This window comes from Manacus candei, unplaced genomic scaffold (genome assembly GCF_025592945.1).
Source record: "Manacus candei isolate 608988 ecotype Guabito, Panama unplaced genomic scaffold, ASM2559294v1 h1tg000025l, whole genome shotgun sequence".
Lineage (NCBI taxonomy): Eukaryota > Metazoa > Chordata > Aves > Passeriformes > Pipridae > Manacus > Manacus candei.
The window spans coordinates 9,259,828-9,273,844 of record NW_026138073.1 but is presented as its reverse complement, the minus strand read 5'-3'; the positions used below and the strand labels follow the sequence as shown (position 1 = coordinate 9,273,844).

Sequence of the window (14,017 nt, the reverse complement as noted above, 5' to 3'; positions counted from 1 at the left end):
AGTGGGTTGTGTTGCCACAGCAACGCGATGCTCTGGCTGCTGCCTCCTTCCATTGACGCCATGGAGGGAAAATTTGGGGTTGATGGAAGCACTGGGTCCTACCGAGGATGAAAAGTTGGGGTGACTGAAGGATCAAGGCAAAGACAGACACAAACACCTATTTGTAACTCTAATTATAAGCAGTTGCAATTAAGGGCTCTGGCTGCTGCTGCTGCTGCTTTACCAGTGCCCCCACTAATGCACTGCTCTGAATGAAATTATTTATGTCACATTCCTTTATTACTCATTATCACATGTTTTGCTTTATAGTTAAACTATGAATAATCTAAGCAGGACACATCTTAGTGATGCTGTCACTCCTATTCTGGATGTATTGATTCAGCAAGTTCTTTCAACACAGACTCTGACTGTTGAGTATTTTTAAATAACAGAACACTGAAAGGAGAAAGAGGGAAAATATGTGACTGTCCGTAGAAACTGATGACAGCTCCTTTTCCAGAAATGGTGGGAAATATTGATTCACTCTCCTCTGACCTTCACAGAAGAAGTTCAAGGCTGTTTTAGCTCTTTTTCAGCAGGTTTCCTGCTGTTTCAAGGCAAAGATCTATTATTTGCACGTTAGTAGCTTCCACCTGCCAGCAAGGACAAGATCCTTCTATGCCACCTATTTCACCAATTCAAGAGAGAGCTCTTTTAGAAATTATGACGAATCGAGGAAAGGCTGGAAAGGAACGAATCACAAAACACTGTCAAGAAATGATGGAGTCCACAAGCCCCTTGACGACACAGAATCAGTGATGGACAGAAGCTGTGCCTGCTGTGCATCCTTGATCCAGTCATCTTTTCCTGAAGTTGCAATGCAAATATGACAATGTATCTTGTTAAGCTTTCATAACAGAATTTATTTGGATTTACCTCCTTTGTAAACAGATAACAATGGAAATGATCAAAGTGTGAATGTACAGAGAGTTTTCAGGGAAGGGAAAGACTTTTCCACATCGGTGTGGCTGTGATTCTGGCACAGCCCCTGCGTGCACACCCCAACATAAGCACTTCAGGCTGACTGAAGGAGCAGGAGGAAGTACTGCAGAGGCAGAGTTGCTCATGGAGCAAAGTGTACAGTAACAACATGATTAATTGCTCACAGTTCAAGATTTGCAGAACAACGAATCCTTTTGCAAACACTTGGGATTTCTACAGTATAAATAAATAAGTATGAATATAACTCTTATTGTAAAAATAAAGACACTTCTTTATTAAATAGCTTTTAGTGATAAAATGGAGTGCAATGAAGAGATTTCTATCAATGAAAAAGACTCATCTTTAATTGAAGATAGTTAGAATAACGCCTGGCAACAAAGTACTATACTTCCTAAAATTAATATTAAATATTCATTAGTTCACAATGATGCTGTGAGGAAAGAGATAGAGATTGAAGGTATTTTACATATATTCACAGGACACCTTATAAAAGGATAATATTTTTGCACTGTAAAGCAATGAATGGGTTCCTAGAGCCATTCAGAACATAGTCATGTATGGATGTCACTGATATCACTGTCAGGAGTAGTGAGATTGCTGTATTTGCACCATCAGTCTCACCTCCTGGTTGACTCGGTTTGATCAATAAGAGCTCTTAATAACTACACAAGTTAAAAGACCTTTAAAGATTTAGAGATAAATATTGCCAGCACGGCTATGAAGATCTTCCCGTACGGACACTAGGTGTCAATGGAGAGACACTTCGAAGCAGCTGCAACAAAAGGCAGTGCCGTTGCATTCTCTAAAACCACATTCTTCTTTTCCTTTTTCTAATGCAACTCTTCTGGGCTGATAGCTTTGGGAATTAAAGTCACGAAAAACCCCCTCAGGAGCAGCATGTACACGGAACACCCATCCAGTCAGTGTCCGATGCAGATGTGATTTAAGTCCTAGTTGAAGGCAGCAAGCATTTTTCAGCTCCACAAACCAATCAGTTTTTTGCTGAGACTGACAAAGAGGGATCTAAACATGGTGAGATGGCCTTATAATCCTCTGGCTTAGATGCTGAGACCACCTGTTTCCTTGAATGAAGACATCCAGGATGCAGTCAAACAGCAAATACTTTTATAAAATTTAAGAATCTAAACTGAATTGGAAAAAACAGCCTAGAAGTAAGAAGTTTCATGTCTCCCTTATCCTCCCCTGAGATACAGAATCCTCTGTCAACATTTTTATAATGTACCCAAAGCACAGGATGTGAAGCATGACAGAAAAATGCAATACCAACTTCTTACTGACTTTCTCTGAAAACTAAAAACTGGTTAACTGAGCTTCATGCTGCGTTATGAGTTTAATTAAAACAAGTGCTAACAGCTGTAATAGGTCTCATAAAAGGGCTTTCAGAGAGAAATATAAAAATTTGGGGATTTGGTGGATAAAGCTCATTTATTACTGTTGCAATTTACATTTAATACTGCAATTTTAACACTTGTAATTAGTTAACACAACATGCTGAGCTGGTAGAATGAGCCCCTCATGTACCACCCACTGTAGTACTGTCCCTTGTTTGTGTAGAGCATTTCTGTGCATGGGGTGGATCTGTGGGTATTAAAGAGCAGGGCACAAACACTGGGAACAGACAGGAAGATGTGTTAATGGCTTCTTGTGGTGCCAATAAAAGAGGGCCAAAGAGCAAAGACGCTGTTACTCTTGTTTCAGCGAGGGATCAGGCACTGCAAGAGGAGGGAGAGATTGAGGCTCAGTCTGGAAGGAGGCTGAAGGTGCCCCACTGGGGGAGTTAAGCAAGATGGGGTGAGAGATAGGTTATGAATTTGGGGTAAAACCTCAGAGGTGAAGTTTTGGGAAGGGCAACAGTTATTTAACAAGCAGCTGGTGAAGATGTATGACAAATGGGCAAATGCCAACTGTGAGAAATGTTTAATAACAGGCAACGGACAAAGGTGACGACAGAAGATGTGAAAACAGGAGTTGTAGCAACAGTGACAGAGCAATACGTGTCTGGGGAGTGGCAGGTTGGGATCCAGTAGAGAAATGCTCATAACCTGAACTGAGTCAGGTGGAAACGTGAGAAGGTGGGGAGGGGACAAGGATCTACATACAGCAAAAGACAGTTCCAGATTTATGAGCAAAGGCTCAAGGAAGAAATAAATGTCAGAGCTCTTGGTGTGACAAACCCCTTAACTTCAACAAACTTGTGTTTGAACAGGTTCTGCTGGAAAACACAGACAGTAATTGATATTTTGGATTTAGATTAGTCTTTGAACAACTCACAGGGAGGTTAATTTTATTTCTTCTCTTAAAACAAAACAATCTAAAAACCTTTTACCATTATTTAGTAGCAATGTCCACAAACTCTACCGCTGACAGAGCCATCCAGCAGGATCAGGGCTATCCAGTGAGTGACTGGCTACCGCAGGACGTGCACAAAGGTCTGTTTCCACCAGCTCCCTCTGCCCAGAATTCACACCAACCTCAGTGGAGAAGTTCTTCACGTAAAGTTTTCAGTGCTGGGGGCAGAAACTAAACTACAACCAAAACGAACCAACTGCTTAGCTCAGTCCTTATTGGAATATCCCCTGTTTACACACCAAAGTGCTGTTGCTTAGGGCTTCTCTGATGTGGGAACCATAAACTCTACATCTACGTAGTGTTGCTCAGGGTAGTTTAAACAACCTGGTCATCCCACACATCTTAAGTCACAGGTACTACTTCTATCTAGATTCAAACTTGTGCCATTTTACGTCATAAGTATGACACGACAGAGATATTTCTTTTTACATCTAGGTAGCAGCTAGGACAAATGTTTTACAAAATCTGGCATTTTAAAGTTGATGTTTTCTACTGCCTGAAAAATTGTAATTGCTACCAACAGAATCAGTGTTTTCTGTGTTCATAAACTAAATTATGGCAATGAAAATGTGGACATTTATACAGGTGTTTCTCCCAACTCAATACTTTGAAATTTATCAACAAATGCAGCAAAGTATCTTTCCAAGAATTATCCAAAATATTTTTGATGGACTAAAGGCAGTGTCAAGGTAACATATGTCAGCTTCAAAAAACTTATTTTTTTTCTCTGGTCTTTGTACTATTGATAGACAGTCCTATATGATTTATTGAAATATACAGTACTCAAACTACTAACTCTATAGGCTAACAAAAATGTGTACTAAGTCTTGCTTACTCTCATAAGCAAACTGACTGGTTAGAGAACCAAAGTTTGGTTTCTGAGGTTTAGCACTTGCCTAGGAAGAAAACCAAAGAGAGACAGGAGAAGCAGTTTCATCTTGCATGCTGTGTTGAAGGATCTCTGCATCCTGGTAGCTAAGCCTGGGATCACTTTGGTTTTTGTTACTATTTCTTTTGGTAAAATGAAAAATCCAGAAGGTTTGTGTACATTATGCACAAAGTTACATGATGTTTATGGACATTTACAGCCACAGGAGAAAGCAGTGGGTAGAAAAACAAAGTTTGAACGTCAAACATAGAACACTTAAAATGTGAAACTATGCATGTTTTTTACAATGAGGGTGGTCAGTCACTGGAGAAACAGAAAAAGGGAAGTGGGAATTTTTTCATCTCTTTATGTCTTAAAATGAAGATTGGATACCTTCAGTTCACAATGATGTGGCAGCCAAAAAAAAACCCAAGGAAAAGTGTCAGAGAAATAGTCAAAATAGTCAGCATCATTTTTCAGCTGTGTAAAACCAGCATGAGCCCACATTTTGGGATGTGGAGACCAGACCTGCACACAGTGCTCATGAAAGACACAGCAAAGTTGAGCAGGTACAGAAAGGAGGATTTAATGTGACTCTGGGGATGAAGCAGCTGCTTTTGGAGGAGAGACTGGTAGGACTGTAAGGCCTTTATTTTGAGAAGGCTGAAGCAGAAGGGCAAGAGCAGGATTTCACCTTGCTTGCAGAAGGCTCTGAACCTGTCTGTAGTGGTGTAATGGTGTGGGACATGCCCAGCTTGAGGGGGCTTGCGTGTCTCCTACAACAACACACAACAGCTCTACTCCAGGTAACTAATCCAATTCCCCTTAAACAAGAGATTGTGTTCACTAACACCAACCATCAGAATATTCAGTGTTTTCTTGCATTATCCTTGTACGGAATTTGAAGGCAAGTGTAATTAATCCAAGATGTACGTATGTTTATATAGAGTCTGAGCTCTAGCTGGTGCTGACAAGTTTATGAGAAGTGAATTATTACTTGTTATAAAAGGATTTATTTTACTTTTTAAGGAGCCAGTCTGGAGGTTTAATCTGATTATTTTATCCCTGTGCAAGACTACACAGACTATTTTGCTTTTTCTGCTTGCAACTTGGCTGGTCCTACCAGCAGGACAAGCACTGAAGCTCCATCACAGTTTCACTAAGGGTGCATCAAAGACACAGCACTGGGTAGGGCAGGCAGAGTGAAGGGAAGAGACCTCAATATTTGGGAGCACAGGCACGTGATAAATATGGGAATATTTTTAAAATATTAAGAAATTATTAGGAGAAAATGTGATACTGAAATATATATATTTTGATAGGAATGCTGTGGGGACCAACTTCATCAGCCACACAAGTCTTATCTAACTCCACAGTGGGTGCTGAACGTGCCATGAAGACAGTGGAAAGAAATTGCATTGGTCATGCTGCCTGAATTAAAAACGTTATTATAAAGGGGATCAAATTAAGGCTGCAAGTGCATTTCCTGATTTATTTTCTACCATTCTTTTAATGTGAATGCTTATTATAGTAATAATTAAAAAAGCTATGCAAATTCAGGGTGAAAGAAAGCGTATGATGAGCTCTATGTATGCGCAGCAGGCAGTATTACAATTAACTTGATCGCCGACAAGTTTCTCACATATTTGTGCCATCAATTCTGATGCTCACACACAAGAAAAAAAGTGTATAAAGAAACAGGGTAAACTGTGGCGTAAATCAACTTGAAAATGTGCTTCACGTGACCTTGGATGCTTCTGATTTTGTCTGTTGACCTTCAGAGAAGGCTAAACACAGCTCTGCTCTTTACTTTCCTCTGAAGCTGATTAGCTCTGTGTGGACATATAAATATCAGAAGGCCAATACAATGCAGCTCTTCAGAGACTTAACAGTATTTACTGGCAACACATTTTCTCAAATAAATAACCAGATTTATATCCACAGGCACAAATGAGAGAAAATTGCCAACGAATGCTAAAAGCTAATATAAGAGCTGACTGGTGCCAAAAGCAGGCAATTTTTTGTCAGGTGGCTGGTTGCTGTGAAAGAGAGTGGGAAAGAAAAATCAGTGTATTCCCTTGGAATCAGACTTTCCCTTTCTTCCTCTGACGCTACTTGCCAGTGCTTTTTATTGGCATTTTGTTTTTCCATTTCTACAGCACTTTCTACCTTTCATTTTTACCTCCTCACCACCAGCAATGTCTTCAGCACCCAACTGGCAAAGGAAAGATCTCATCAGAAATCTTTATTTTGTGGGGGACTAACCAGATACAATTTTATGGTCAATCAGATCCTTTTCCCTGTATCAGTTCTGTCAGTATTTAAAGAAGGTACATTGAACAGTGAAATGTGCTCTTATATTGTTTGAGACCACCAGACAGATAATACTGTAGGAGTGGCAAATGAAAAATCAGTGTCAATTATCTTTTGAAAAAGGGGATACAGCAACTGTTATTCCTGCTGTAGAAAAGAATAAAAATTAAGAGAAATGGCTTTATACAAAATATTTGGATAAACTGGTGAGGTGTGGCAAATCTACCTCCTGTGCATTTTAAAAATTTGTTAATTTTGTATGGATACAAGATGTAATCTTACTCCACATAAAAATATGGGACCTGTATTACAGCGAACACCTTTTAAGTGCCATGAGATTTCCAACTGGCACCCCTTGCTGAGAATAAAGTAAAAGCACTGGATGGGTGTTCTGGGATCCACTGCTGTGCCCTCCATGCAGCAGCCATGAACAGGATATCTTTGTATGGGAGTGTGGTGAGAACCATCTGGATAAGCAAGGGGACACTGGCACACGAGCAAACAAAACCAAAACACAGTACACTGCCTCAGCCAATTCTGGGCTTCTAAGTGAAATTTTGTATTTTGAGCACAAGTCGATTTCTGATCTTTTATTGTTGAAACAGAAGAAGAATTAAATAAAAATATTTACACTGACAACGCGCAGCGGTGTCACTAAGCCAACATCCGTATTCCCCTTGACTCATGTTTGTACAGGACTGTTTTCTCCCAAGACGAGGTTTCCAGCAACGTCAAACCTTAAAGGCCGATGGCTCCACGCCACACAGCCCGTTGCCTTCCCCCGGGCATCTGCCAAACACACAGATAACAGGTTTTGTACAATGAAGACAAGCAAAAATCTGAATAAAGCACGTCCAACAACATACAAACGGGTACCTCCAAAGCTCACACATATAAGCAATTGTGAGAGGGTGGGGAGGTGCTGGCACAGGTTGTCCAAAGAAGCTTTGGATGCCCCATTCCTGGAAGCGTTCAAGGCCAGGCTGGACAATGCTTGGAACAATCTGATCTAGTGGAATGTGTCCCTGCCCATGGAACCAGATGATCTTTAGGGTTCCTTCTAACCCAAACCGTTCTATGATTCTGTGTTTCATTTTCTCTGAAATTCTTCATCTTTAATGGTTTATTATTAAGCAGATCAGAGCTATTGCCACAATTTCACAAACGATGTCATTATGGCTCTATTCAGGTGTGAAGAGCTGCATGCTCCTTCTCTTGTGCTCACTTCTTTTAAGAATTGTTCTTTAATGCCTTAATTCTGACAAGAAACTAGAGGGGTGGGAGGTCCTAAATCAAACTGCTACCAAGAATTAGATTGAAATTTAGATTGGGTCTGACCAAGGTCAAAGAAAAACAACTTCTCCTTTTAAACACCCTGACAGACATCTCGAGGAAAAAAAACCTCTGTCCTTGGCACTGGTGAGGTCACACCTCGAGTCTTGTGTCCAGTTCTGGGCCCCTTACTTCAAGAAGGACACTGAGGTGTTGGTGTGAGTCCAGAGAAGGGCAAGGGAGCTGAGGAAGGGTCTGGAGCACAAGCCCTATGAGGAGCAGCTGAGGAGCTGGGGTTGTTTAGCCTGGAGAAAAGGAGGCTCAGGGGAGACTTTATCAGTCTGTACAACTTCCAGAAAGGAGGCTGGAGCCAGGTGGGGATTGGCCTCTTCTTCCAGGCGACTGGCAACAAGATGAGAGGACATGGCCTAAGGCTGTGCCAGGGGATGTTTAGGTTGGACATTAGGAAGAAATTCTTCACAGAAAGGGTGATTAGACATTGGAATGGGCTGCCCAGGGAGGTGGTGGAGTCACCGTCCCTGTAGGTGCTTAAGAAAAGACTGGACGTGGCACTCAGTGCCATGGTCTAGTTGACATGGTGGTGTTGGAGGTTGGACTCGATGATCTCAGAGGTCTTTCCCAACCTGATTCTGTGACTCTGACAAGAAATGAGAGAACGAGGTCACAGATGGGAAATAAGAGAAAAATAACGAGGAGGTGGCGATGGCCAGGGCCTCCCTGCCCGGTCACCGAGCCGACCTCTCCCCCTTCCCTTATCCCGCCGCCAGCTTTGGTCCAAACGCTTCCCGACACGGCACAAACCCAGCCCGAATCCCGTGACCGGGGGACGGGTGTTAACGGCGCGGGCAGAACCGTTGTCCAAAGAGCTGAACCATCTGCACACGCTCCAGCGCCATCCCCGGGCCCCACGCCCCGTGCCCGCTCCCCCGTCCCGGTTCCCGTCCCGTTCCCGGTCCCGGGGCCGCTCCCGCGGTGACGCACGCGCCCCCCCCGCCCCTCGCGCACGCGCGGCCGCTGCCCCGCGCCCGCTCCCGCGCCCGCTCCGCGCCTGCGCGGCGGGGCCGCTCCCGCCCCGCCCCTCCCGTCCGCGCCCCGCGCTCGTGTGACCGGAGCGGCGGGAGTCGGTCCGCGCCCGCCGCGGAGGCCCCGAGCCCGCACCCACACCGCCGCCCGCGGACGGGGCAGGGGAGGGAGGCCAGGCGGCCTCCCGGGCGCCCGGCACCATGAGCATCGAGATCCCGCCGGGCCTCACCGAGCTGCTGCAGGGCTACACGGTGGAGGTGCTGCGGCACCGGCCGTCCGACCTGCTGGGCTTCGCCGCCGACTACTTCGCCCGCCTGCGGGATGCCCGCGACCAGGAGGCGGGCGGCGGCCGCAGGGTGGTCAGCTTCGACGGGGAGCCCATGCAGACCGAGTCCAACGGCGACGAGGAGCCCGAGCGCGGCGACGAGGACTCGGACTCCGACTTCGAGCGTAAGTGCGGGCGCCGCCGCCGAGGCGGAGCCGGGGGCGCGGGGTCGCGCCCGGGGGATGCAGCCCCGGGGCCGGCGGCCGCCTCCCCTCCCCGCTCCGGTGCCTTGCCCCGGCCGCCGCCGCCCGAGCAGAGCCGGAGGGAGGCAGGGATTGAATGGGGGAGAGGCTCCGCCGCCGCCCGGGCCCCGCGGTAACACCGCTCCCGCCCCGCGGGTCCCCGCGGAGCCCCCGCCCGAGCCCCGGGGAGCCCCGACCCTCTGGCCGGAGCCCCTTTCCCGGGGCGTCCGGGGCTGCCCCGGGCGGCCGAGCAGCCCCGGGGTCTGACCGGGGACCGCCGGGGAGCGAGCGCGCTGCCAAGCATGTGATAGGGAAGATCATGTGTTATTGTGCAACCTCTCCTGTACTTATTCTTGCGTTTCTGTCTTTAAATCGTTGTGGACGAGTGTAGTTTTTTTTTTTTTTTCCCCCACTGAAGCTGGGGTTGTTTATTGCCGCTGTTGAGCTTTTAAAGTGGTTATTATAAAGCAGCGAAATAACTTTCGCTATTTCGCGACGTATTAAAATTCAAAGCCACCTGTATGTTCCTCTTTATGCTGTCACTCTCAGATCCTTAACCTGAGCTGAATGAAACGCCACTTATGATACTTCCATTTTTATTCTGTCAGAACGTACTGTGTGTGTTGTGCTATGCAGAGCATTTGTCATTTGGGCTGTAATTGAGCTTCAGTGCGAAAAGTTATTTAAAATGTTTGTGAATGGTGGTACTTGGCACACCCAGAATTTTGGACCTGAAATCACTGAATGCTCTTTTGGTATAAGAAAGTAGTTTAAAGGGAAGGGAAAGGTGAGAAAAAGCGTGCTTTTCCTAAACTTTTAGTGCCCTCGATTTGAGGTCTTGTGCCCTTGACCTATAACGGGAGTAAAGGTTTCTGGCTTTTATTGATAGAGGATCCCCTGTTAGACCAATTAGTGGATGTCACCTTGTGAATGAAGTGTGCTCTTAATGCCTGTTCTCTGGTTAACAGTTTTAGAGAAACAGGAAGAAATTAAACTATAGAACAAGTAATTGTTTTTATTAAGGAAGCGTTGAGACACTGGCTGGTTTTTTTGCAGCCCTTTTAGACTGGCTACTTTACAAAGTGAAACATACTTTCAGTTCTTGAAAATAGACAACCTAAACAAGACATGGAATATGCGACAGGGCAAGAGTGAAACGTGCAGTCAGAATGAATTAGAAAGCAGTTTGCAATTACTGTCTGTATTTGAATTTTTATTTTTTCTAATGAGAGAGAAGTTCTGTTTGGGGCATGAAGAAGAAAAGATGAAAGGTGAAGGGTAAAGAGGTGGACACTGGCAGTGATTGAGTTGAAGTTAATGGCATGTTCAAGTATGAGCACAGATTTATGGAAATTACAAGTGATTTTTTTTGTTCTGCAACCAAGTCAGCAATGTCTTCAAACATCTCTAAATATAAAAAAGGTATAGTTTCTTGTAGAATGTATTATTTTAAAATTAAGCTCCAGATTAGAAAAATTGCAGTAAGTAATTGGATGTAGTTTTTAAAAATGTTCAATATCTTTGTATATAATGTTTTCCTTTAAAAAAAAAAGGAACCTAAACACAAAAAGCCCCCAAAAACCCAACTGAAACAAAACCCCATTCCACCAGAACTGTTAATGCCTTTGAATGCACCTTTGCTATTTAGTGATCAGTTTACCTAGTTTTAGGGTTTGAAATAACCTTCTTCAGGGAAGTAAGTGTAAAATTTTCCTGGTGAATGTTGCAAGTACAGCTGGAAGGATCCTCTGAAGTTAAATGTTTTCAAAGAAAAATTTAAAAATATGATGGTGGCAAACAGCTTTTAAAATACAGCTTTACATGGTGAGGCTGTCCAGAACAGAAGGGTGGTTCCTTTGCTTCAAGTTTCTGCTTATCATCTTTCTATCTTAGTCAAAGAGAAAATTAAATTAGGAAGGCATGGCAGTGTCACTTGTTGTAGGCAGAGCCCTTTAGGCAAGTGGCACTGCCTGCAGTGCTGTCTTGCTTATCTGGAAGCCCATGCTGTTTCCTCCTTGTGGTTTCCAAGACCTGGGGCAGGAGCAGTGCCATGTTCTCTTCAGCAGCAGGCGAGGATCCCTCTCTAGGGTCAGGGAAATGATCCTTTCTTGCATTGTTCAACAGTGTGGGTGACAGTCAACCATGGCTGTGTGTTTGTTATTTAGGGTTCTGTTGTAACTGTTGTCGTGTAAGGCTCTAAAAATGAGAAAGTGTTAAGTCAGAGGTTCTGATATCTCTGATGACTGTTATAGATAGGAGCTGTGCCTTGCTGTGGAAGACTAGATCCTGTGTGCTCACACACTGCTTAGTGTTTAAAGGACACTTGGAAATAGAGAAAAACACACAGTGAGAGACTCAGATAACTGGACAGACCTGAGTACTGTTTATTAAGATTGCAGTTTTTCATCTTGGATAACTTAGGACAGACAATTAATTTCACTGTGTTTTCCTAGGTTAATGCCTTCTTACCTTAGAGTTGCTGAGATAGGTCAAATGGATGTTTTAAACACATTTCCAAGGCTGTTTTTAAATATAAAGATGAAACTGAGCAATTGTTTTTGTAAGTTTTTATGCTAAGGAAACTTGAAACTAGTTTAAGTATATACCCCTATTGTATATGTTGGGAGTAGGGAAGATGTCTGCAGAAATAATGTGCTTGTCTTAATGTGTCTCCTTCTTGTACAGCATTAAATCTGAGCATGTCACTAGGCTGCACCTGCATGCTGAGTGAGAACGTTTTAGATAAGTTATATGAGGGTTTTTTGTATGCTTTGAGAGAGTATGGTAATAGAAGCAAGAATAACTCAAAGTCAGAAGGAGCTCTTGGTCTTTGGTGTAAATCATGTGGCAAATGTCTTCATGTACTCATAGCGACACCAGTGGTTCCTTTGCTGCCATAATAGCACTCCATCCAGGTGGCAAAAGTCACTGAAACAAACTAGACTACAAAAAAGACTTGTATTTTCTTGTCATGCTTAAGAAATTACTTCCAGGTTTATGTTCATTCTCTGATTCCTCCGGAGTTTCATCCTTCATTTTAATTGTTTTTGTATATGTGATCAAAGGACATCAAGATGTGGCTGTTCAGCAGAGTGGATTGTAAGGAATGTGTGGAAATGAAACGATGATAGTTGTGGGGGAACCTCCAGAGACATTTATTCACTGGGCTGTGGCAGAGAATTTTTACATTTGAATCTTTCCTCAGAACCTTTAGTTCATTGGTATAACTGCAAAATTGACAAGTTGATAGAGTTGGGAAAGGTGCAAAGTGACAGCTTCAAAAATCAGGTTGAGGACGTAGCCAAGGATGGAAATGTATTCTGAAAGTGTGTCCTTGACCATGACACTTGTACTTTTAACAAGGAGGCTCTGAAGGGATGTGTTAAGACTGTGAAATTAAAGACACAGAAATGGTCTGTTCACTGTTTGAGTCATGGCTTTGGGAAAGGTGTCAAGGAGGACACCTGAAGGAAGGCAGGGAGCTCTCCTTCCCTGTCTATTGAGGCAGTTGCACAAAGGTGCCAAGTGCTGCACCATTAACTTTCTGTTTTGTCTCCTTGTTTGTAATAGTAAAAACAACTGTCTTTGTTCTTGAAGGTATTAAATATAACAGTGAAACTAAAATATTTTTGGGATTATATACTAGCTTGAGCAACTCAGGTGTTTCAACTAATCACAAGTGTTTTAGTGCAAATCAAATTTTTCCTTCCCAGGATTTCACCTTGATATTGAAGGAAAGATTTTCAGCTGCTCCCCGAGCAAAAGAGAACCCTTCTTAATATTTAGCTTTTGAGATAATCCTCTTCAGTATGCTCTGTTTTTGTGAAGGGAAGTGGTGCATATGAATCTGGATGGACAGGTGAAAAGATCCTTTAGTTCTGCACTGAGCTGCTCAATTAAAATTCAGAGATTTGCTAAATGTCATCTTTAAAACATCAACAGGATATCTGAGCAGAAGGGAGTAGGGAGATGCTCTTTTACATTGTTAGATCTTGAATGTGATACAGAATAAGAGTTCAATCTGCCTTTGAAATATTTATTTTTTTAATTGTTAAGAGAAGAGCTTAATATTAAATTAAACCTGTTTCAGATTGCTTATCTTCTTATTCTTAAGCATCATTTGCTTATGATTTCTTTTTCTGTACTGGGCTGATACATCCTGTGGAATTCCTAAGGAGTTACTCCTTTACATCAATCACAAAGCATTTATGCTCTGCCTGCATCAATTCACAAGTCATGCATAACTCCTTCCTGTTTTCTTGAAAAGAAAATGTCAAGAAAATGAAAATTTTCATAATAAAATGAAACTTATTGAGAGATAGGAGTTGGATGATATTAAGAATTTTGCAGTATAGGATAAGAATAATAGTGGTCCTTCTGAACAATGCTGTTTGAGCTTTCAGATGTAATTTGGATTCATGTGTTGCTGTGAGATACTATCAGCTTTAAAATGAAAGTACTTTTAACTTTTTAGTAGTGCTTTCACCTACCTACTTCCTCCATAACTGTTAATTTACTGGGAATAAAGCTAAGTAACTCTCTCCTCCCTCTTTTTTTTTCAGGCATTTTTTTTTTGTCCATAACATTAAAAGAGCCTTTCTGTGCATTGGGGGTTTTGTACAGAATAATTGCATTGTATGATGCAAATCCAGTCCAAAGAGG

The 14,017-nt window shown here is 43.0% G+C and overlaps 1 protein-coding gene and 1 long non-coding RNA gene across 2 annotated transcripts in view; one reads left to right on the top strand and one right to left on the bottom strand.

Annotated features, from left to right (window-relative positions):
- Positions 1-7,107: 7,107 nt before the first annotated feature.
- LOC127471727 (uncharacterized) lies at positions 7,108-9,222 on the bottom strand. The gene is made up of 2 exons (XR_007904746.1): positions 9,078-9,222; positions 7,108-8,462 (listed from the first exon to the last, which is right to left on the bottom strand). It is a non-coding gene; the product is annotated as an uncharacterized LOC127471727 (long non-coding RNA).
- PRKAR2A (protein kinase cAMP-dependent type II regulatory subunit alpha) overlaps positions 8,892-14,017 on the top strand; it is a 62,353-nt gene continuing 57,227 nt past the window's right edge. Inside the window, exon 1 of the mRNA XM_051788946.1 lies at positions 8,892-9,298. Within this exon, the coding sequence (XP_051644906.1) occupies positions 9,049-9,298 (250 nt within the window). The 5' untranslated portion in view covers positions 8,892-9,048. The remainder of the gene's footprint in view (positions 9,299-14,017) is intronic.